This window comes from Lithobates pipiens, unplaced genomic scaffold (genome assembly GCF_037356315.1).
Source record: "Lithobates pipiens isolate NorthernLeopardFrog02 unplaced genomic scaffold, aLitPip1_a1.2 Scaffold_16, whole genome shotgun sequence".
NCBI lineage: Eukaryota > Metazoa > Chordata > Amphibia > Anura > Ranidae > Lithobates > Lithobates pipiens.
In genome coordinates, this window is record NW_027507748.1 from 166,953,422 (window position 1) to 166,977,832 (window position 24,411).

The following is a 24,411-nucleotide window of genomic DNA, read 5'->3' on the forward strand; positions in this document are numbered from 1 at the left end:
GAGCGGTGATGACATCACTCCTACGCATGCACGCGGGAGCCCTTGGTTTCGGCAGGAAGCTCTGAAGTTCCGGCAAGGTATGCGGACCTTCAGAGCGCATGCGCCAGTGGTGTCACTGGCTGCATGCAGGGTGAATATCTCCTAAATGGTGCATGTTTAAGAGATATTAATTTTACCTACAGGTAAGCCTTATTATAGGCTTACCTGTAGGTAAAAATGACAAAGCGGGGGTTTACAACCACATAAACATTGGATGTTTAGTGTAAATATGAGATCTGAGGTCTATTCAAGAGGTCCTGTTATGCTTTTTTTTCCTATGACAAGGGATGTTTACATTTCTTGTAATAGGAATAAATGTAATACTTTTTTTTTTTTAAACAGTGTAAAAATAAAAAATAAAAGGTAAAATAAATAAGAGAAATCGTTTTTTTTTAAACGTGCTCCATCCCACTGAGCTCCCGTGCAGAAGCAAACACATATGTGAGTAGTTCCCGCATATGAAAACCACATATGTGAGATATCGCCACGATCGGTAGACGAGAGCAATAATTCTAGCCCTAGACCTCCTCTGTAACTCAAAACATGCAACCTGTAGAATTTTTTAAACTTTGCCTATGGGGATTTTTATGGGTAAAATAACACGAGCGGGCGCAGTTTTGAAGCATGACATGTTGGGTATCAATTTACTTGGTGCAACATTATCTTTCACATAAAAAAAAATTGGGCTAACTTTACTGTTGTCTTATTTTTTTAATTTAAAAAAGTGTATTTTTTTCCAAAAAAAGTGTGTTTGTAAGACCGCTGTGCAAATACGATGTGAAAGAAGGTATTGCAATGACCGCCATTTTATTCTCTGGGGTTTTAGAAAATAAAGTGTATAATGTTTGGGTGTTCTAAGTAATTTTCTAGCAAAAAATGGACCAAATACAAATTTGCACCGGAGCAGCACTGGAGATCTGTGAACCGGCTCCATAGAGAGCCGGTAAAAATCTCCTGCTATTGCGAATTGGATGCGGATAATTCGAAACCCAGCCTTAGTAAATCAACCTCAATGTAACCATATCTAGGTACACTCTCTTTATAAAAGTTTTGTTATTTTATTGTTATTTCTACCTATCTTTTTCTGTTTTTTTACTTAAAAATGAAATAGAAACAAAGCTTTAAAATGTATCAATTGTTCAAAGGTGTAAATGTATTTTTGTATGCTAGCCTTATGAATAAAAAAGACTGAAAATATTAAATGCAACCCTTTTTTACAGGCTTACCGTATTTATCTTGAAGTTGGGTACCTTTCAGTTCGCACTGCTTAGGCCTGTACTTATGTTTTTGCAAGTTGTTCTTTGGAGTAATGGAACTTACGTAATTGGCGACGTAAGTAATTTACTGGCTGATCTTTTAAGGCTAAAAAAACAAGGGTGTTTGTGGCACTCTGGTGTTGCTTTATTTTAAGCTCTTTTGGCACACGGATTTTATATAATACTTATTATAGGATTCATTGAAGCCTGTAGTTAGTAATGCTGCGCTGTAGGTAAGTGAGTGGCTTTTGCATCTGATGCAAATTAAAGAGGACCTGTTCTATTAATTTTGGACTGATATAAAAAGGTATTTATCTACCCAACAGTTACACTTGCTATTGAGCATAGTGAACTTCTGGCACCACCATCTCAGCCCTGTTTATCCAACATTTAACTGCTTGCCGACCGCCTGCCATGATTTTACTGCAGCAGGTCGGCACAATCCCGCAAACCGTCGTAGCTGTATGTCAGCTAGCGGGATCGGGATAGCAGGCGTGCATGCACATGCGCCAGCTGCACTGCGGGGGTGCCGAACGATCACACGCACGAGGGACAGAACACGGAACACACAAATCCCTGCTCTGTTCTGAGAGGAGTGACAGATCGTGTGTTCCTATTAGCTAAGAACCACGATCCGTCACTTCCTCTAGTCAGTCCCCTCCCCTTCAGTTAGAATCACCTCCCAGGGAACACAGGTAACCCCTTTATCACCCCCTAGTGTTAACCCCTTCACTGCCAGTGACATTTTTACATTAATCAATGCATTTTATTGCAGTGATCGCTGTATAAATGCCAATGGTCCCAAAAATGTGTCAAAATTGTCTGATGTGTCTGCCATAATGTCGCAGTCGTGATGAAAATTGCAGATTGCTGCCATTACTAGAGAAACATTTTTTTTTTATAAAAATGCTATAAATCTATCCCCTATTTTATAGACGCTATAACTTTCGCGCAAACCAATCAATATATGCTTATTGCAATTTTTTTTACCAAAAATATGTAAAGGAATACATATCGGCCTAAACTGAGAAAAAAATCACTTTTTTAAATAAAAATTGGGATATTTATTATAGCAAAAAGTAAAAAATATTGTGTTTTTTTCAAAATTGTCGCTCTTTTTTTGTTTATAGCGCAAAAAATAAAAACCGCAGAGGCAATCAAATACCACCAAAGAAAGCTCTATTTGTGGGAAAAAAGGACGTCAATTTTGTTTGGGTGCAGTGTGGCACGACCATGCAATTGTCAGTTAAAGCGATCCAGTGCCGAATCGCAAAAAATGGCCCGGTCATTCAGCAGCCAAATGTTCCAGGGCTGAAGTGGGTAACAGGATTGTTAAACCTAGCAACTTTATACGAAAGCATTCACTACCTATGGCCCCTCCCCCTTCCCATCACCTCTTTACCCAATCCTAAGCAACCCCAAATTTCTCACAGGCTTACAGGGTGAAAGTTTCTCTCCACTGCGTCAACGGGATATGCACTCTGCACTATATTACATCCAACAATCAAACTGGTTAGATGTCCACCAGCTGTCACAGATATAGCCGTTCTACTACCTAGGCTGGTTTAATTTGCTTCAGTTGTCCCATTTCTTTAAATCCTTGCCTCCTGACAGCATTCAAAAGGTAATGCCAAAAGGAAGTCTTCACTAAACATGTCCTATCTCTCACCTATAAACTTCTGCTCATGGAATCCCCCCATGCACCATTTAAATTCTTAACCCAATGGGATCCAAAGAGATCTCCAACTTAAATTGATGCTAGAAGACTGGACCAAAATGTTAACCCTCTTCCATAAATCTTCTATTTGCAGTAAATATCAGAAAACTGGCTATAAAACAGTCAGTGGTACCACATTCCAGACGGTACTCCACCATATATAGCCTTCTGTGCCAGATACCTGCTGGTGCTATGGAATGGGCATGGGTGACATGATACACATCTTCTGGTCTTGTCCAATGATCCAAACATTTTGGAAACAAGTACATTCCATAATACAGAAGTTTACTGAATGACCGGTCTGTTGTTAGACATTTAGTTAACGCGGCCTGCTCCTGTATCCTGCATTATGGAAATCTTCCACATTGTCCTCTTTGTCACTTTGGTTTACTATGATTGAAGATATATGGACATTGGAAACCTTGGCAAGGGTCTTAAAGGTTATAGAGGAGAAAACCCATAAATATGGTTCCACTAGAAAGCCTATTTTTGCACCACAGAATTCCAACAAATCTACACAAGCTGAAGACATAGTGAGGTTTCTGTCTTTGCCAGGTGAAGTGTTCGGTGGTCTCGAGGTCTACAGTTGTCACCCATGCTGTTGCACTATGCTCTGAGAGGAGAAGAATATCTGTTTCCTTAACTCCTTAACTCAAATAAGCTATATAGAGACTCTAAGGCTCGGAGTTGGAGAAGGGAGAACACCCTCCCCTCTCCCTTCCCTCTACCCTCCCCCCCCTTTTATTTTCTTAACTTAGGCACTTCTGCAATAATTAAGCTCAGAGGACACTGGCTCAACCCTCACTAAAGTGGAGTCTATATCTGTTACTGACCAGTGCAACCAGTGCTGGACATGTATTATACGTAACTATGTAACCTTACCCTCTTCCAGAGAGCCCTACATGTCAATATCCTTTCTATAGGAAAGACTAAGTAGATGTATGTTTTTAGTTATCGTTATGCAATTTTTCTTTAGTTTTCACTGTTTGTGCTTATATTCACTATTTTTTTTGTAAACATTTATAAAGAATTATCAGACTGCCCAAGAAGGCCAGGGATGTGTTCATAATTTCCAGTTTCTCTAAGATGAGCAGGCCACATTCCCTATAGAGGTGTAGTTATCAGGTGCCCAGGATTGTAAAGACTCTTTCATGTGGAGCCACTCTGCTCCGTTCAGCCACGGATCCCTGAGCGGATAATCTGCTGAATCAGAGCTGAATGGGACAGAAGTCAGATTTTTGATATGGGTGCCCATTCAGTTTGTGTCTGAACAATATGGCGGACCCATGATAGCTCTATGGGCAGATGGATATAAATGGACTTGTGTCCATTTACATTAGGTTACCTCTGAGCCATCAGGGTTAGATCTGGAAAAATGGAGCAGCTCTTTGTGAAAGAACCCTAAAGGTATTCCCTTAGCAGCTCAGTTACCTACAGATCTTATCAATATCACAAAGTCATCTGTTGTCTCTATCTTTAACATTTATCTGTCTCTATCTTTAGTATTAAACAAAAATATACAGTAAGTAAACCTGCAGTAAGCCACAGCAAAAAATAAGAATTCACCATTCTGATTTGATTTTAGTAAACTAAAACCTGAGATGTTTCACATTATTGTTGGTTTTTCCTACATTTGGTTGAGTAAACACAACCAAGTATAGAGTAAACTCCAGACCATTATAATTAGCATTTTGGGTGCATATTGGATGAGATTTTATAAAACTGGAGCATGCAAAATCTGGTGCAACTCTGCATAGAAATCAATCAGCTTCCAGGTTTTATTGCCAAAGCTTAACTGAACAAGCTGAAGTTAGAACTCAGATTCTGCTTGCTCCAGTTTTAGTAAATCTCCCTCACTGAGTTGTCCTTTACCTGTATGTAGAATAAAGCTGCAAAGACCTAAGTAGTGTGTAAAAGAATGCAAATGTTTAGTTTTTACATTTTATTGTGCTTAAAATCAGACATTTTCTAAATCCATAGTTATGAACATAGGTTACTAATTGTTGCTTATTTGTGACAGCATTGTGCAAATAACTCCAGAAGAATGATTTCTGTAATATATTTCTTTGCAGTCACGGGGAGAATCAGCTACAATTTATATAAGTGTGTTGCTCGCATGTACAACACTCAGTGCACTTTGGGCAGTTGGAATTATGTTTAATCTCGTCAGACCTCACTTAGTTGATAAGAATATTATTCCAAAATTTGCTGCTTATCAGGTAAGATATTGGAAAGTAGTAAGGCTTGTGTGAAGGCTACTTAACACCTTATAATCATGAATATAAGAGGATGGCTGGACATGTGGGCATGATAACCGGATAGCCTTCTTTTCGACAGATAAACATAGGCAGAAAAACTAATCTTGCCTTTAATGTACATATAAACTTTCAAAAGCAATTACGCTTGTCTGTGCTATCTGACTGCTGTCATGCACCACCAACCCCTGTCAGCTGTGAAAAATAGGAAGCTTCTGTGAAGTGCAAAGAAGAAAGAAGTATAGACATTGACAAATGGCACTTCTTATCACAATATCTATCAGGACAGGTTTTCTAAATTAGGAAGTTGATTTCTTCTTTTGGGCAATTAGCTGGCAATCATGCTCAGACCTGTAGAACTGGCAACAGCCAGACAGGGCATTTACATTTCATGTTTGAAAGCATGTCAGCATACTTATTTATTTGCTGAGCACTTACCCCAGCATGCAATTTTTATTGAAGCATCCATTGGTTTTCATTTATCGATTGGCACTCCTGTCTTGTGGCACTAGGGTTCTCAATTTGAATCCAAATCCAGACACTTCCTGCATAAAGTTTGCATGTCCTCCCTGCACTTGCTTAAGTTTCCCTTGGGTACTCTGGTTTCTGCCTGTGCTCCAAAGACATGCTAGTAGGTTAGTTAGGCCCTAGTGTGTATGCATGTGTATATACAGTATCTCACAAAAGTGCGTACACCCCTCAAATTTTTGCAAATATTTTATTATCAAAATAACTAAAACACAGCTATTAATGTGTAAACCACTGGCAACAAAAAGTGTATACACCCCTAAGTGAAAATGTCAAAATTGGGCCCAAAGTGTCAATAGTTTGTGTAGCCACCATTATTTTCCAGCACTGTCTTAACTCTCTTGGGCATGGAGTTCACCAGAGCTTCACAGGTTGCCACTGGAGTTCTCTTCCACTCCTCCATGACGACATCATGGAGCTGATGGATGTTAGAGGCCTTGCACTCCTCCACCTTCCTTTGAGGATGCCCCACAGATGATCAATAGGGTTTAGGTCTGGAGACATGCTTGGCCAGTCCATCATCTTTACCCTCAGCTTATTTAGCAAGGCAGTGGTCATCTTGGAGGTGTGTTTGGGGTCATTATCATGTTGGAATGTGGCCCAGTCTCCAAAGGGAGGGGATCGTGCTCAGCTTCAATATGTCACAGTACATTTGCATTCATGGTTCCCTCAATAAACTGTAGTTCCTCAGTGCCTGCAGCCCCAGACCATGACACTCCCACCACCATGCTTGACTGTAGGCAAGTCACACTTGTCTTTGTACTTCTCATTTGGTTGCTGCCACACACGTTGACACCATCTGAACCAATCTGATCAGACCACAGGACATGATTCCAGTAATCCATGTCCTTAGTCTGCTTGTCTTCAGCAAACTGTTTTCGGATTTCTTGTGCATCATCTTTAGAAGAGGCTTCCTTCTGGGACAAGAGCCATGCAGACCAATTTGATGTAGTCTGCGGCGTATGATCCAAGCACTGATAGGCTGACCCCCGCCCCTTCAATCTCTGCAGCAATGCTGGCAGCACACATGTGTCTATTTCCCAAAGACAACCTCTGGATATGATGCTGAGCACGTGCAATTAACTTCTTTGGTTGACCATGGTGACCATGGCAAGGAATGTTCTGAGTGGAACCTGTCCTGTTAAACCGCTGTATGGTCTTAGCCACTGTGCTGCAGCTCAGTTTCAGTGTCTTGGCAATCTTCTTATAGCCTAGGCCATCTTTAGGTAGAGCAACAATTCTTTTATTCAGATCCTCAGAGAGTTATTTGCCATGAGGTGTCATGTTGAACTTCCAGTGACCAGTAATAGAGAGTGAAAGCAATAACACAAATTTTAACACGACTGCTGCCCATTCACGCCTGGAATCTGGGATCCTGGGAATACTAACAAGTCACATGATGCCGGAGAGGGAAAATTACTAATTAGGCCAAATTTGGACATTTTCACTTAGGGGCGTACTCACTTTTGTTTCCAGTGGTTTAGACATGAATGGCTGTGTTGAGTTATTTTCAGGGGACAAAAAATTGACACTTTTATACAAGAGGTACATTCACTACTTTACATTGTAGCAAAGTGGAATTTCTTCAGTGTTGTAACATGAAAAGCTTTAATAAAATATTTTCAAAAATGTGAGGGGTATACTCACTTTTGTGAGATACTGTATTCATGTGAAATAGGGACTTTAGATTGAAGGCTCCTTGAGGGCAGGGGCTTATATGAATGTACAATATGTAAAGAGCTGCATAAATTATGAATGAAATGGTTCACTTTAAATGTAAGTAAACAAAAGCATAACCAGAATAAATTAATCAAAAGAAGAGTATCGGTGATTTGATAAAATGACAGCCAATGGAATTGTTCTGTTTGGAGCAAATGTAACTCATTAAAATCAGCTTTGTTTAATAACGGATGTAGAGCAATAGCCGAACACTTTTAGATCGATTTACTAATGGAGCGTGCAAAATGCGGTACAGCCCTGCATAATAGCGAATAAGCTTTTAACTTTAGCTTGTTTAAAAAGGAACTGCAGTCTGCTCACATAATTTGTAATAAAAACATCTTTGCCATTCTAAAGCTTCTCTCTAACCACTATACATACTGTGATTCTGTACTTGCCAAATATGCTGCAGAAATCTCTCTCCACTGAGTCTGACTGCAACCATTTTAACCGTGGGCAGCCAAAGCTACTGCCTATTCACTTCCTGGATTTACACAGACACACAGAGGCATGCCTCCAGCTCTGCAGCCCTGCAGATCTCATTGGCCCTCTTATGACTCATCCCTCCTCCCTTCCTGGTAAACTCTCATGAGAGTAAGGCCGCGTACACACGCGGGGACTGTTCGCCCAACTTTGTCCGCTGAACAGTGTTTCGGCAAACAGTCTGCTCGTGTGTGGGCTTTCAGCGGACAGTTTCAGCGAACAGTCCGCTGAACAAGGTTTTTCGGAAATTCCGAAAAACTGTCCGCTGAAACTTTGTTTCAGCGAACAGTCCCCTCGTGTGTAGGCTTGTTCGTCAAACTAAGTTCCGCGCATGCTCAGAAAGGATTTACACGCCGAAAGTTATAATGCAGTGTATAGGACGTCGTATTTTTCGTCCCGTCGTACGTGCCGTTCACGTCATCGCGCACAGTTTCAGCAAACTGTTCGTCCGTCGTGTGTGGCCATGTCCGTCCATGCTAATTTTGAGCGGACTGTTTGCCGAAACTGTTTGACGGACAAAGTTGGGCGAACAGTCCCCGCGTGTGTACGCGGCCTTAGAGAGAGAGCTGTGCATGATGTCTTAAGCCTAGGCTTTTTTCAGACAAGAAACAGGAAGTGGGCTGTATAAGGTATTTACTGGCAGAGAAAAAAAATGTTTTACTATCCAAAGTTAAATCAACAAGGGTAGAAGATTTAATAGATGGAAAAAAAAATTTATGAAATAGATGAATAGATTAAAAAAATAACTCAAGTTCCACTTTAATTAAGCATTGACAAAAAAAAAAAAAAACTGGAAGCTGATTGGTTTCTGTGCAGAGCTGCACCATATTTTGCACTCTCCAATTTTAAAAAAATCAATCCCTTTGTTTCACACAGAAACCTAAAGACTAAACCAAGCCCCACCCTGTGGTTGGACACATATCATACATCATTTCACGTAGAGAACTAAGTAAAGGTTTCGGTGATCGGGAAACTGAGCTACAGAAAAAAAATATCACTGTAAAAGATATTAAGATAGAGAATTTTGGTCAGGGGGACTTTGAATGATGCCAATCACTATATAGAGTAAGCACATAGGATATAAAGCACAATATTACTTGTATGAGTTTATTACATAATATCCGACAAAAAGGTATATGTAATAAACTCATACAATAATACTATGTGTTTACTCTATACCGTATATACTCGAGTATAGGCCGACCCGAGTATAAGCCGAGGCCCCCAATTTACCCCCAAAAAACTGGGAAACCTATTGACTCGTGTATAAGCCGAGGGTGAGATATGCCTGTCCATCCCTGTGTGTGTGTGTCCATCCATCCATCCATCCCTGTGTGTGTGTGTGTCCATCCATCCCTGTGTGTGTGTGTGTCCATCCATCCATCCATCCCTGTGTGTGTGTGTGTCCATCCATCCATCCATCCCTGTGTGTGTGTGTGTCCATCCATCCCTGTGTGTGTGTCCATCCATCCATCCCTGTGTGTGTGTGTGTCCATCCATGTGTGTGTGTGTGTGTGTGTGTGTGTGTGTGTGTGTGTGTGTGTGTGTGTGTGTGTGTGTGTGTGTGGCCTTGTGTGTCCAGCCTACCTGTGTCCCGAGCCTCCGTCCGGTCCCGTCCCGTCCCGAGCCTCCGTCCGGTCCCGTCCCGTCCCGAGACTCCGTCCGGTCCCGTCCCGTCCCGAGACTCCGTCCGGTCCCGTCCCGTCCCGAGCCGAGCCTCCGTCCGGTCCCGTCCCAGGATCACCGCTCTTCGTCGGCGCCCATTCCCCTGTTCAAATGCCGCGCCTCCCTGTCTGTGATAGGCGGAACACAATTTCCCAGCAGTCTGTGTTCCGCCTATCACGGACATCCTCTTATCCTCGTCCGTAGTATGAGGATGAGCGGATGTCCGTGATAGGCGGAACACAGACTGCTGGGAAATTGTGTTCCGCCTATCACAGACAGGGAGGCGCGGCTTTTGAAAGTTAGAATGGCCGCTGTCTGTCTGCTCGACACGCTGTTCGGGCAGACAGACGGCGATGACTCGAGTATAAGCCGAGGGGGGCACTTTCAGCCTCAAAAAAGAGGCTGAAAATCTCGGCTTATACTCGAGTATATACGGTATATAGTGATTGGTCTCGTTTGGTCTCCCTGACCAAAATTCTCTTTCTTTCTGTCCAAATTTGGGATGGAGGCCAATTACCGATGGTGCTACGGATGACATATTCTTTTTCTTTCTGTAAAAGATATTAACAATATTTCAGGGATTTTCAGACATTTTATGCAATGCGAACAGTGTACCTACAATACTTTTAGAACATGGATTAGGAATGTCTGAGTCTGAAAACTGTGCAAATGTGCTTAAAAAGAAAATAAATTACCAAATGGAAAAAATTGAAAAGATGTAAACACAAAAAGGAGAAATCCCTCCCACTGGCAAAGTGAGCATATAGTGTATTGAGCGAAACAAATGCAAAACGTATAAATAGTAAATGTGATTAATTCAAAATACCGTCATAAATAGATAAATCAAGCAATTTCATTCAATAGATACATATAATATTATGTTAAAAAAGAAACTGCGCTGATATAACAACTAAAAAAGCTGCAATTCAAAAGTGAAATACATACCAAACAAATAAGAAACAAAAAAAGAAGCTGCACTCATAGTGAATAAATAAATAAATGCGATCGATTGAGCAAATAAACCTGTGATATGGTAGACAAATGAAATGAAAACCCTGCAATGTAAACCTAATGAAGGTGGTCAAAAATACAGATGCAATTTAAATGTAATAAAACAAGTGAATCCTGGGAAATAAAGGGTAACCTGTTAAATGAAACAAAGGTAACCAATTCAACAAATACGTGAATTTGTCATATAGTACATTAAGGTAAGTGAACCAACAAATACAACAAAAAATTGTGAAATGAAATAAAAACATAAAAATTTAAAATAGTAAAATTAAAAATAAAATTGAAAATAAAAAATATAAAAGTCTCTTCCAAAATGCTTCTCAGCGGGGAATAAATGTTACATTTATTTTTACTACATAAATTGAAGGCTTATCAGCTAAACAAGCTGTTAGAGCTTGTAACTAATACCCAGCCAGGGCCTTTAAATCCTCCCAACACCTCCAGTGGCTAACGAGCCCAGCGTTCCCGAGGCTTGTTGTATATCCAACAATCAAACAGGCAGCCACGAACATATCCTTGGTGGGTGAATTAAGCCCATAAAAAAAGACAAAAGAAGTTCGCCATCGGTAAAACCAGGTGGTGTTTACTGTAAAAAGTCTGTGCAAACAAACAGACTAGGCGAAAAGTTCCATAAAAATAAGCTAAGCCGGCCGGCAAATAGTACGACGTCCGCTTGGTGGCAAAACTCATGGGGAGGAGCCATGTACTGATGGCACCGCGCTGTTCTCACGTTCTGTTTGCACGGGCGTGTTTGTATTATTTGGCCGGCTTAGATTGTTTTTATGTAACACATTCAACACATACTACATGCCTGGACCACTACTTAATTTCCGCATGTATTTAATTATTTATCTTGTTTAACCACTTGCCGACCAGCCACCATTGTTATATGACGACAGATCGGCTCTCCTTGCGCAAATCGCCATAGCTGTTTGGCGGCTCGCGCAAGCGCAGTCGTGGGCAGGTGTGCACCAGCAGTGGCGTGCTCTCGCACATGCTGCAGGAGGGTGCCCGCGGGTCGGGCAGACCCGATGTCCACCGGCAACCCCGATGTCCACCGGCGGCCCGTGATCGCCTATTACAGAGGCAGAACAGGGCGGTTCCTTGTTCTGACAGGGGACATGACAGGGATCTACTGTTCCCAGTGATCTGGAACGGTGATCTCTGTCATGTCCCTGGCAGCCCATCCCCCTTACAGCTGGAACACACCTAGGGAACACATTTAATTCCTTGATCGTCCCTTAGTGTTAACCCCATTCCCTGCCAGTGACATTTATACAGTAATCAGTGGCTATTTATAGCACGGATCACTGCAAAAATGCCAATGGTCCCAGAAAAGTGTCAAAAGTGTCAAAAGTGTCCGATCTGTCTGCTGCAATGATACAGTCCCAGTAAAAATCGCTGATCACTGCCATTACTAGTAAAAAAATGAATTAACAATAAAAATGACATAAATCTATCCCCCTATTTTATAGACGCTATAACTTTTGCTCAAACCAATCAATATACACTTATATTTATTATAGCAAAAATTAAAAAATATAGTTTTTTCTTCAAAATTGGCAGTCTTTTTTTGTTTATAGTGCAAAAAATAAAAACCGTAGAGGTGATCAAATACCACCAAAAGAAAGCTCTCTTTGTGGGAATAAAAAGGACTTCAATTTTGTTTAGGTACAGCATTGCACAACAACGCAATTGACGGTTAAAGTGACGCAGTGTCGTATCGCAAAAAATGGCCTGGTCATTAAGGGGGCAAATCTTTCCGGGCTGAAGTGGTTAAAATCATTGTTTTTTTGTTTTTTTTTACAGTTTATTGTTATTTTGAGCCAACTCCAAACATCAATCATTACTATTCTTGGTAATGTTGCAGTGATTACCTGTGTTCCTCCACTTTCAGGACCATCCAGAGCATCATGTGAGTACCTTTAATATAGGACCATACAACAGCAAAAAAATTTCAATTATATATCGATATACTGTGTGACTAATAAAAGCTAGTATTATAATTGTCTTTTTATAGAGTAGAATTCTGTGATTTAATTGTAGTTATAGCTGAACTCAAGCCAGAGAGCTTTTGGTTATACTGTATCTGTTGGGATAAAAAAAAAGTTACCCTTGCTGATGTATATGCCAGAAATGGGTCACTTCTGTTTAGTCATAACTTAATTCTTTCATTAATTCCAGATAGTATAGTCTCACTGTACTTCCACAGCTTTGAGAGCTGTGACTCTCATACAGAGAAGCAGTATTTTTGTTTATCTCCCCCTCTCTCCTCCTTGTCCAATCACACAATGCCTTGTATGCTGTGAATGGTTCATATTGGTGGTCCTGACAGATATGACCAAAAGCTCTCTGCTTGGAATACCCCTTTAATATCACATGATGCTTCTGACTGCAGTTGTCATGTTAATAAAAAATAAAAATGTATATTCTTTAGATTGAGGCATAGCCATAGTTTATACAAATTGCATATTAGGGCTGTCTCGTTTCCTAGTCAATACATTCTCCTACCTTTTTTTCATATCCCCTCCCTACAGTGCCCTACATAAGCCTTTTCTGTGTCTTGACATTGTTTGCATGTACAGTATATCTAATTTCTGGAAGATTAAAAGCATTTTTACATATCATGTTAGTTATAGCAAAGATAAGTTCCCAGCAAAACCTAAAGTAGAACTATAGGAAAAATGTTTTGTTTTTTTTCATTTTGGATAAAGTAAGGGTTCTAACCGGTCAGATTTTTTTATTGCCATTTGTGTCCCATTGGGGAGATTTACCTTCTCTTCCTTTCCAAAAGCCAAGACAGGAAGTAAGCGTAAATCCCCGCAAATACCTCGAGGCTCCCCCAGGTCACTAGAACTAATGTACCTATTGGAAGATTTCGCCTCTTTTACTTTTCTGAGGACAACCCAAAATTTGTGAATTTCTTTTCATTTCACTTTTAAATAAAAATGCTAGAAAGGACAGATAGAGAGGGTGAATCTGCCTAACAGGGGGACAGACAGCAATAAAAACCTAAATGGTGTTCTAATCCCTCTCCACGTTGTCAAAAACTAAAAAACAAAGTTTTACCTTAACAAGAAAAAATACTTCTCAATGTACATATAAATTAACATACAATTTATTGCTTCTATAAAAACACAAATGGTCAAGTCTTAATTTTTCCAATTTGATCGGGGTCCTTTATAAATAAACTTATCTCACCGATTATTTTTTTTAGCAAAGATTTAGACAGTTTACAGTCTGTGAATTCTCTGTGAACTACTCTTCAGTTCAGCAATACAACCCACTTAAATATCCTATCCCAGTTTGCAACTGGCAATTAAGTATTAGCAGCACACCAATGAGATCAAGTCTGTGCGTTTGCACCCCTTAGCTACAGTGCCTTGAAAAAGTATTCATACCCCTTGACATTTTCCACATTTTGTCATGTTACAACCAAAAATTTAAATGTATTTATTGGAATTGTATGTGATAGACCAACACAAAGTGGCACATAATTGTGAAGTGGAAGGAAAATGATAAATTGTTTTCAAATTATTTTACAAATAAATATGTGAAAAGTGTGGCGTGCATTTGTATTCAGTCCCCCTGTGTCAATACTTTGTAGAACCACCTTTCACTACAATTACAGCTGCAAGTCTTTTTGGGGATGTCTCTAGCAGCTTTCAAAAATCTAGAGAATGATATTTTTGCCCATTCTTCTTTGCAATGTAGCTCAAGCTCTGTCAGATTGGATGGAGAGCGTCTGTGCACAGCAATTTTCAATTCTTGCCACAGATTCTCAATTGGATTTTGGTCTGGACTTTGACTGGACCATTCTATCACATGAATATGCTTTGATCTAAACCATTATATTGTAGCTCTGGGTGTATGTTTAGGGTTGCTGTCCTGCTGGAAGGTGAATTCCGCCCCAGTCTCAAGTCTTTTGCAGACTTTTTCTTCTAAGATTGCACTGTATTTGGCTCCATCTATCTTTCAATCAACTTTGACCAGCTTCCCTGTCCATGCTAAAGAAAACCATCCCCCCAACATGATGCTGCCACCACCATGTTTCACGGTGGGGATGGTGTGTTCAGGGTGATGTACAGTGTTAGTTTTCCGCCATACACAGCATTTTGCTTTTTGGCCAAAAGGTTCAATTTTGGTCTCCTCTGATCAGAGCACCTTCTTCCACATGTTTGCTCTGTCCCCCACATGGCTTCTTGCAAACTCCAAATGGCACTTCTTATGGCTTTCTTTCAACAATGGTTTTCTTCTTGTCACTCTTCCATAAAGGCATTTCTGGAGTGCACGACTAATAGTTGTCCTAGGGACAGATTCTCCCACCTGAGCTGTGGATCTCTGCGGCTGCTCCAGAGTTATGGGCCTCTTGGCTACTTCTCTGATTAATGCTCTCCTTGCCTGTCAGTTTTGGTGGATGACCATGTCTTGGATGGTTTGCAGTTGTGCCATACTCTTTCCATTTTGGATGATGAATTGAACAGTGCTTCTTTAGAGTAAGTTTGGGATATTTTTTATAACATAACCCTGCTTTAAACTTCTCCACAACTTTATCCCTGACCTGTCTGTTGTGCTCCTTGGCCTTCATGATTCTGTTTGTTCTCTAAGGTTGTCTAACAAACCTCACAAAACAGCTGTATTTATACTGAGATTAAGTTACACACATGTGGACTTTATTTACTAATTAGGTGACTTCTGAAGGCAATTAGTTACACTAGATTTTAGTTAGGGTTATCAGAGTAAAGGGGGCTGAATACAAATGCACACCACACTTTACAGATATTTCTTTGAAAAAAATATGAAAACCATTCATCATTTTCTGTCCACTTCACAATTATGTGAAACTTTGTGTTGGTCTATCACTTAAAATCTCAATAAAATACATTTATGATTTTGGTTGTAACATGACAAAAGGTGGAAAATTTCAGGAATATGAATACTTTTTCAAGGCACTGTATGTGTTTTGGATTGACAGTAGTGCGCAAAGAAATGTAGCACCCCTCTAACACCCCAAAGGCAGAATAGTACACCCAAAGACAGGGACAGGCTAGCATTTCACCCCAGGGCTGAGTCAATGGCTAAAATGGGGGGACTGAGAAAGGATAATGGGCGCCAGTCACTTTTGTCTTATTATCTATATAGTTTTATTGCAGAAAGAGATGAGGGTTAGGGGTCTCAGATACGGTAGCAGATCACTTACAGACTCTCCAGTTCAAGATCAATGTCCAGCTTCACAGGGTCAGAACCTTAACGCCGACCCAGCAACACTGTAAGCACATTCTCAAATTTCAGTGCATTCTCCAAGTGAGTCACTAGGCCCTTCTGATAGACAAGCCTTCTTCCTGGCTGTTTCCAGCAAGGGGCCTCCCCTGGGTCTCCTCCTTGGCACAGCTTCCAACCACTTCAGCATGTTAGGCCCCAAACCAGGCTATAGGGCCTAACAGCGGAGCTCAATCCAGCAGCACTTCCTTAGGTCTCAGCCCAGGGGAAGAGAGCCAGCACATGGCCTGTCCTAAATATTAATCCACCCCCAGAATACACCGTGGCATGAACCTCCTACCAGATTGGCTGATGAAAACATAATCACTCATAATTTTTTGTATGTAAAAATGTATACTATGACCTGTGATACCATCTACTGGTGACAGCGAGAAATCACAAGCGGTCTTAAAGGAGAAGTACAGCCGAAGCTTGTTTAGCTGTACTTCTCATGTAGATCACAGGAGTGCAGTTTGTTCTGCACTCCTCTGACCCATTTTTTAGCAGACAGCGTGCGGAAGCCCACTGTTGGCTGATGTCACAGAGCCAGTCCAGGCTGGGGAAAGATTGCAACAACATGATCGGGATCTGCCCACAACCCTGGACCAACACCTGACTCAGCCTCTCAGTAAGCCACTTAGAGCCTGAGCCAGCTGCTTCCGCCCCCTCCACAGTCCAGCGTTCCAGTGAGCGGGGGGGGGGGGCAGAGCAGCCAGCAGTGACTGACAGACACCAGCTCTGTGCTCACAGAATTCTGAGAACTGTGCAATCAGAAACCAAAGAAAATCACATGACAGGTGCAGAACCCGGCTCACCACCGTCCAATAAAGAAATGGTCGCACTCCAAATATAACCAAAAAACTTGTTTGATGTACCTTTATTGTCACAAGCGTATCAGACAAACACAGGACAAGCAGTTGACATGTTTCGCAAGCAATAGCTTGCTTGTTCACAACAAAAATACCATACACTAAGTAGGCTACTTAAGGAGTATACCCTAATCAGGCACAACCAAAAACCACCTGCCTAAGAATACACTAAATGCAAAAAACATTTCAGCTGACATGTTAAAAACATTACAATGTTACATTTATGGTCGGAGCCCTCCGCTGTAAGAGATATGAAAGAACACATAAACACGTCACAAGACTAACAACATAAAATAGACCTGAGTTGTGCCCTTGGTCTGCTGTAAGGTAAGCCCTGGTGAGCTGGGCGGTGAGCCCTGCTCTGCTGGGCGATATGCCAAGAGAAGGCCGCATACCTTAAGAAAGTAAATGGATGTTTCTGTAGAGAAACGTGTTTTAAGTGAAGTACTCTGAGAAGGGAAATGGGTGGGTGGGTACCTTGCACTGGAACCGACACAGACCGTTGTGGGTGGTCTGATTATATACCCTCCGGGCTCCTCCCATAATTACGGGCCACCATACTGGCCCTCTTATTTATGGTCGGAGCCCTCCGCTGTAAGAGATATGAAAGAACACATAAACACGTCACAAGACTAACAACATAAAATAGACCTGAGTTGTGCCCTTGGTCTGCTGTAAGGTAAGCCCTGGTGAGCTGGGCGGTGAGCCCTGCTCTGCTGGGCGATATGCCAAGAGAAGGCCGCAAAAGATTTGGTGTAGGGAGGTAATTATTAATTTATGTACAACAAGACACTACGGGGCAAAGTTTCTGAAGGCTCAGGACATTTCCACTTGTGGATTGGAGATGTATCGAGTAAAGCAGGTGGATTCCCGCCTGCCCATCTTTGATCGCGTGGACTGGGACCCAGTTTCGTGAGGCTGCTGATGCTGCTCCAATACGAAAGAATGTCCAAGAAAATGACCAAGGTCCTGGCCTAATTTGCTCAAAAGGAACCTGACGTGACTAATGAACTGGTTGCTGCCTGGGGTACTAATCGAGAACGGTAGTAATGGGCTGTCCTGCGAGGGATCAAACATATGGGCCAAAAATTGATCTAGGATGGACACGGGGCACCAGGCTTTGAGAGTTTGGAAAGGTTTTATGTCAACCCCTGGACCGGACTATTGTGTTTTGGACACGCTGAGGAGCAAGATGAAGTCTGATGGCGTGTGAGGTGGTGTCTACGTAACACTTTACAACTGGGATGGTGACAGTATTCACTGGGGCGTAAGAAGCTGTAGAAAGCCAGGTAGATGGCTGCTTGAAGGACCAGGCTGAATTTAGCCAAAAAGGGAATGTGACAGGATGAAAGACATGTCTCGGAATATGGCGCTGGTGACGGGTAGCCATTTGATACTGATTTGGGGTCATTGCCTGTGAATACCACACACATGGTCTTGACCGTATGGGCGGCGAACAAGACGGTTTGTTAGGATCTCATAAGGGGATGAAATACTGGATGTCAGCTGAGTGGGGTCTTAGGTATTGTGTGAAAATGCCAACTGTGTGCGGTGGCATAATATGAAGACCAGGATGTGATGGAGAACTCTTGGTATTGCTCTGGGGTTTGAGGCTAGTAACCTGACATAGAACCTCTAGGCTGCCCGGTAGGCCTTCAGGGTGTTGTGAGATAATGAAAGATTAATAAGGCAGGTAGCATCGTGAAAGTGTTGTTTGAATCCGAGGTTAGCTACGACCAGTGTGGGATAAGAGACATGGTCGGGTCGGTTCCAGGTTCCTGCAAAAAACAACGAAGCAAAGTTAACGGGTAGTGCGTCGGCCAGATTATTGCGTTTGTCTGGGATGTGGACGCATAGGACGTTAGATTGGTGCTGTGGGGATAGTGGCACCAGTCTGCACAGGAAGGCCACAATGGCCAGCTACTAGGACCTCCTTTATTTATAATACTGGCTGTAGCTTGGTTGTCTGTGGCGAACATCACTGTTTGTCCTGCCCAGTTGTTGCACCAGACTTGAGCTGCTGCGACAATGGGGTAGAGGTCGAACAAAGAGGAGGACTAACTGAACCCAGGAATCAAGAGGATTTCCGACGGCTATGGCCCTATAAACCCAATTTGGCCAAAATTGAGGTGAGGACCTGTGGAGGCTGCGGTGACCATGACTACCTGAGATGAAGAGAGATGCTGAGGGAATACACATTGGCATGCCATTCCAATTTGTGAGAAAATCGACTCTCATGGGCAGATCTGCTATAGCTGGCACATCTTAATTTAAGGATTTAGTCAGGGTCTTTGCCTGGAAGAGAAACACTAAAAGATGGGAGGTAAAAGATCCCCTTGAGTCTGGCTGCTGCCTTGGCTGAAAATGAGCAGTGATAGTCAAAGGATGGGCACCCTGCATACTTGTGACCTGCTGCATGCAGATACGGGTCCAATTCTACCCTCCTGTTGGGGTTGCTCTGCCTAGCATGTCTCTGACTGTCCCCAAGGCCCGCACAAACTCTGTGATAGTGAGCTTGCGATTAAGTAAAGGGTCTCTGGCCTTCAGGATGACGGAGACATCTCCCCGCGAATATGATTTGTTCTAGGCCAAGTTGTGTACTGCTATGAGGAGGGATGCTAAGTTAACGTCGTTGTCATCCAAGATGTCCTCCTAGGACAAGGTGTGCAGGGAAGACGATGGTGCAGAAGTTGGGTGTATCTGTAAGTGAAGGTACGGGAATGACGGTGGTGACTGGAGCTGGTAGGGGCACGGCTGGGCGTACCTCCAGGGCTGTCACTCTGCTTGGACTTCGGCAACTGCTGCTGACAGTGTGGTTACCCAGAAGTGCAGCCGAGTAGTCGCAAAGAAGATAGACTGAAGTGGTGCCTGGAAGGGCTGCCACTGGCGGTGGAAACAGTAGCCTAAAGGCTTGGTTTCCTGGCTGCAGCAGGGTAGGATTTACTCCTGCGACACCGTTCTGCTATGAGCTTATTTTTATTTTTTTATTATTATTATTATTTTTTTTTTTTTAATTGGTCCAAGCTCTTGTGAGACTGTAAACCGCCGCTTGCTGAGCCCGTAAAGGGTGATGGCAGGGCTGAGGCAAAGTCCTCACTGTCAGCCTGCGACATGGCGTCAACTAAAAGCAAGGGGGGGGTGCGTATGTTTGAGGTAAGTTGCAAAGGTAGGAGGGGATAGTTGCGTTGGGTAGATAAGATGAAAGGCGGAAGGAAACAAGAAGAATAGGACAAGGAACGACAGACATAGTGACAGTTGGTTTGCGCTTGAGCGCTGTTGAGTGTGACTTTAGAAAACTCAAAAGAATGCGTAACAACCGAGGTGAGCCAGGAGGTGACTGGCTAGGTAACCGATAGCTCGGGTGTCAGTCTGTGCTCGGCACAGACTAATGAACCAGAGAGCCCCAGGGCGGACTGGGGTGGGTAGCTGAAGTCTGGTATACTAAGTAGGAATGTTGCGATCTGTAGTTAATTGACGTGGGTTCGGTCTACTAATGCTTGCACTGCCAGCAAGTATGGAGATTAGGCGACCTTGTCTGCGTATTGAAGGCTTGTGCTTCGAAAACAGAGTGAAGTGCACAGAAGTATGTGACAGTTGCTAACGCCTCAGGAGCAGGTCAAATTCTGTATGTGAAGTAAAAATATGTAGTGAAAGAGTGTTTAAGAGAAAGGGGGAATCCCATTGAACTACACACCTAACTTTATGCACTAGTTGTGAAGTTGACTGGTTGGAGGCGAGAACTGAGTTGACCGGGAGCCTGTAGTAAGGTGACATGAGAATTTCGTTTTGACAATGGGGAATGCAAAGAGCTGTTTGGGGCAAAGCTGGCCCCCTGGTGAAGATGCAAGCCCTCGACAATGGGGTTTTTTTTTTTTTTTTTTTTTTTTTTGGAAGATACTGTCCAAACCTGGTGCAGGGTGGACTAACTGGTGTACTAACTGGCCTAAAAGGGGAAAGCGACAGAGAAAACGATGAGCAGCCGTGTTGCTACTGGAGACGCTGAGTGGCAGTTTGAGCCATTTGCTGAAATGCTTGCAGCGATTGCAAGGAAGCGGCCTTATTTGAATTATAAATTGAATTATGAGGTGAGAATGAATGAATGAATGAATGAATGAATGAGGTGAACAGCTGTGTTGCTACTGGAGACGATGAGTGGCCGTATTAAGCCCTTGCAAGAAAGCAGCTTTATTTGAATCTATAAATTTAATTATAAGTGTGTAGGAATGAGGAGAGCAGCCGTTTTGCTACTAGAGATGAGTGGCCGTATTGAGCCATTGCATCGATGCTCGCAGCGATTGCAAGGAAGCAGCTTTATTTGAAAGGTGAAAGCAATGTTTGCGGATTTATAAGTGTGTAGGTATGAGGTGAACAGCAGTGTTGCTACTGGAGACGATTGGCAGTTTTGAGCCAAATGCAGAAAGACTTGCAGCGATTGCAAGAACGCAGCTTTGTTGAAAGGCGAAAGAAAGGTTATAGAGGAAATGTGATTATGTAGGAATGACCGTGCGCAATACTGAGCAAATTGGTGGAGAGAATTGTGTACGATAATGTATGGATAGACTGAGAAGGTCAAATGTAAGTACTGCTGAATTCGTACAGTCGATGTGACTAGTTTGAACTGGGCTATAGCTATGGAATAGTCTGCGAAAGATTTGACTCATTTGAGTCGGTGATGCAACAGGATTCGGCTTGGTTGCGTTTGGCAAGGACTGGAATCGTTGCGCCGACGCTGCGACTAGACTCGAATCCTCCGTAGATGCGACTGAGAGGCTCGTATATGGGATCCGACCGTATCGCTGAGGATATGGCTGGGTTCGGATTGATTGAATTGTGATAGTGGTTGAAGGGCTGGTGATTGTCAATGATCCGAAACATAGAAGCGAAGTTGCGACTAGATTCGAAACGGCCGTAGATGCGAGGTGACTACAGGGCTCGTATGACAGATCTGTCAGTGTTGCAGATGATATGGCTGGGTTTGAATCGACTAAATGGTGATGGCGGTTGAAGGGGCTTGTGACTGCCGGGGATCCGAAACATAGAAGCGAAGTTGCGACTAGATTTCGAATCGGCCGTAGATGCGAGGTGAGTAAGGGGCTCGAATGTCGGATTTGACCGCATCGACCGTGAAGTGATCGGCTCGAGTAAACCCGCGTTGGGTAGAAAGGATGAAATACATGAAAGATGACATAGACTTATGGTGGCGTAAGTGCGACTTTGCAAAACGAACATGATAAACGAACATGATAAGGTAACTATTGGAGTTTAGAAGAGCGGTAACAACAAAGTCCTACCTGCGACAGCGAGTGTGTAGCGGTCCGAGCGTGGGACAATCGATGAAGATATACGACCGATCTCGAAGGTACAACTACGTGGACATGCAGTGAGTTGGCAGAGTCAGCCTCTGCAATGCATTTGACACGAATCAGCTCAAAAATGTATGAGATGAATCTGATATAAATTGGCAGTAAGGAGTATCTGATACGAATTGGTTGTAGAGTGTATGCCATTCCTTACTGTGAAACCAAACACCTATCAACCACCCATCCCCCCAGGCTAGTCAAGTGCAGGAAAGACATCAGGTGGGTTTAATTACACCCCAATCAGCCACAGAAACCCATACAAACAATACCTGTTTATCTCAAAAAAGGATGAGAACAGTGAATTTTATAACCAGTGAAGCCTATGGCGAGTGATATTGGAGAACGACCAACAGCGACTCGAAGGCTTGGATCTATGAATGAATCGTACGTTTGGTAGAAAGAATTTACGAATGTACTATGCCTGTGCCGAACAATGTCGGGACATGAGTGTCAACAACTCAGAGGTAGGTTTTGCGAAAGGGGTGCAGGATAGTAAGCATGATAAGTCGCAAGTTTGCACATGATATGAAAAGATTCGGATACTACTTATCTGCGACCATGAGCGGGAACCGCCGACGAAGACCACGAATGAAGAAGCCGAAGTGCACCTACGATTGGACGCACGGATAGACGACCGTGAGGGAGCTGAGACGAGTCGGCCCCTTGATGTGCAGTACCTTGCACTGGAACCGACACAGACCGTTGTGGGTGGTCTGATTATATACCCTCCGGGCTCCTCCCATAATTACGGGCCACCATACTGGCCCTCTTATATATACATGCAAACACTGACATACCTCACAAAAGGAGAAATTGATAAAAACAAAAATGTCCATAAAGAAGATATCCGTGAGACAAAATGTCATGTTACCCATAAGTAAATCAAAACAACAGAAAAAGAAAAATACACAAAATAAAGAAAAATCTAAGAAAAATCTATATATTTATGTCCAGCCTACTGTTGGCCGAAAAAGATAATTGTATATATACATTCTCAAACCATCTATTGAGTCTAAATGCACATGTAAAAAAGATCAGTATATATATATATATATATATATAAATGTAAACTTGTACAGAAGGGCATAAGAGGCGAGCTGCTATAAAGTTTTCCCACAAGAAATACATATATTTACGGGCTTGAGACAAAAAAAAAATCAAACAAGCCTGAACACAGATGTACTCAAAAATTGTTATTCAAACAAAAAATACAAGAAACAAAGTTGCTTTTACGTGATAATAAATTATCTGAGTCCTAATTGGAACAGTATATAAATGACAAATGGACTTGCCAATAACTGGATATATATAAGAGGATGAAAAAAAGCAAGTTTTTTGGATATTGAGAGTGCGACCATTTCTTTATTTTATTAACTGAACAATCAGTTGTGTTTGATCACTCGGCCGGTGGTGGACAGATACAGCATTGGACTGATCTGTAGGTAAGTAGTTTTACTGTAGGTAAGTAGAATTCTTTAAAAACATCTCTTACTTCTCTTTTAAGCTTAGGGAAAAACCAGATGCAAAACTATACAGTCAGTCTGCTCTAACTACAGCTCAGCCCAAAACTAAATTTACTTAGTAGTCCCTGTTTAGGACAAGGGGGCTACAGAAATAAAGTCCTGAATGGTACAGAGTCCTAACCCTACCAGGAGGAATATTGCTGTGCAGGTGATTACCAAAGATTAAAATCAAGACAGATCCAGGCACTTTTATTAGTTGAATCTAACATTACATTTCAATATTTTTTTTAATAAATGTGTATCTGGTTTCAATTGTATCTCTGTCTACAGATAAGCTATAGTATATACAAATAAACATAAAGCAACATACAGGTGAAGGTCTAGATCAGCTTCTCTCAACCTTTTCAACACAGAGGAACCCTTGAAATAGTTCTCTGGTCTCGGGGAACCCCTGCTAAAAATTAGAAATCTACAACTCATACAATAGTGTGATGGTCAGTTGGAAGAATGGTCCTTACACTTGTGGTCATTGGGAAGAATTGCCTCCTTACAGATAGCTAAAAAGATTGATGGTGTCAGTGGGAACTTATCTGAGAGGCAGAAATTGCCAATGCTAAAGGAACCCCTAGCAACCTTTGGAGGAACCCTAGGGTTCAACAGAACCCTGGTTGAGAATCATTGGTCTAGATACTCAGATTGCTCTTTTGATAAGTTAATAGTTGGGTTTCTGCCCTAGTGGACAGACCGGGTTTTCTCACCTCATTCTTCTGAGTGTGAAGATAAACAA

At 42.2% G+C, this 24,411-nt stretch overlaps 1 protein-coding gene across 1 annotated transcript in view; it reads left to right on the top strand.

The window, feature by feature from the left end:
• Nucleotides 1-24,411, top strand: part of LOC143982224 (organic solute transporter subunit alpha-like) — a 57,397-nt gene that overhangs the window by 26,087 nt on the left and 6,899 nt on the right. Inside the window, exons 5-7 of the mRNA XM_077480767.1 lie at nucleotides 1,260-1,371; nucleotides 5,085-5,231; nucleotides 12,483-12,588. Of these exons, the coding sequence (XP_077336893.1) occupies nucleotides 1,260-1,371; nucleotides 5,085-5,231; nucleotides 12,483-12,588 (365 nt within the window). The remainder of the gene's footprint in view (nucleotides 1-1,259; nucleotides 1,372-5,084; nucleotides 5,232-12,482; nucleotides 12,589-24,411) is intronic.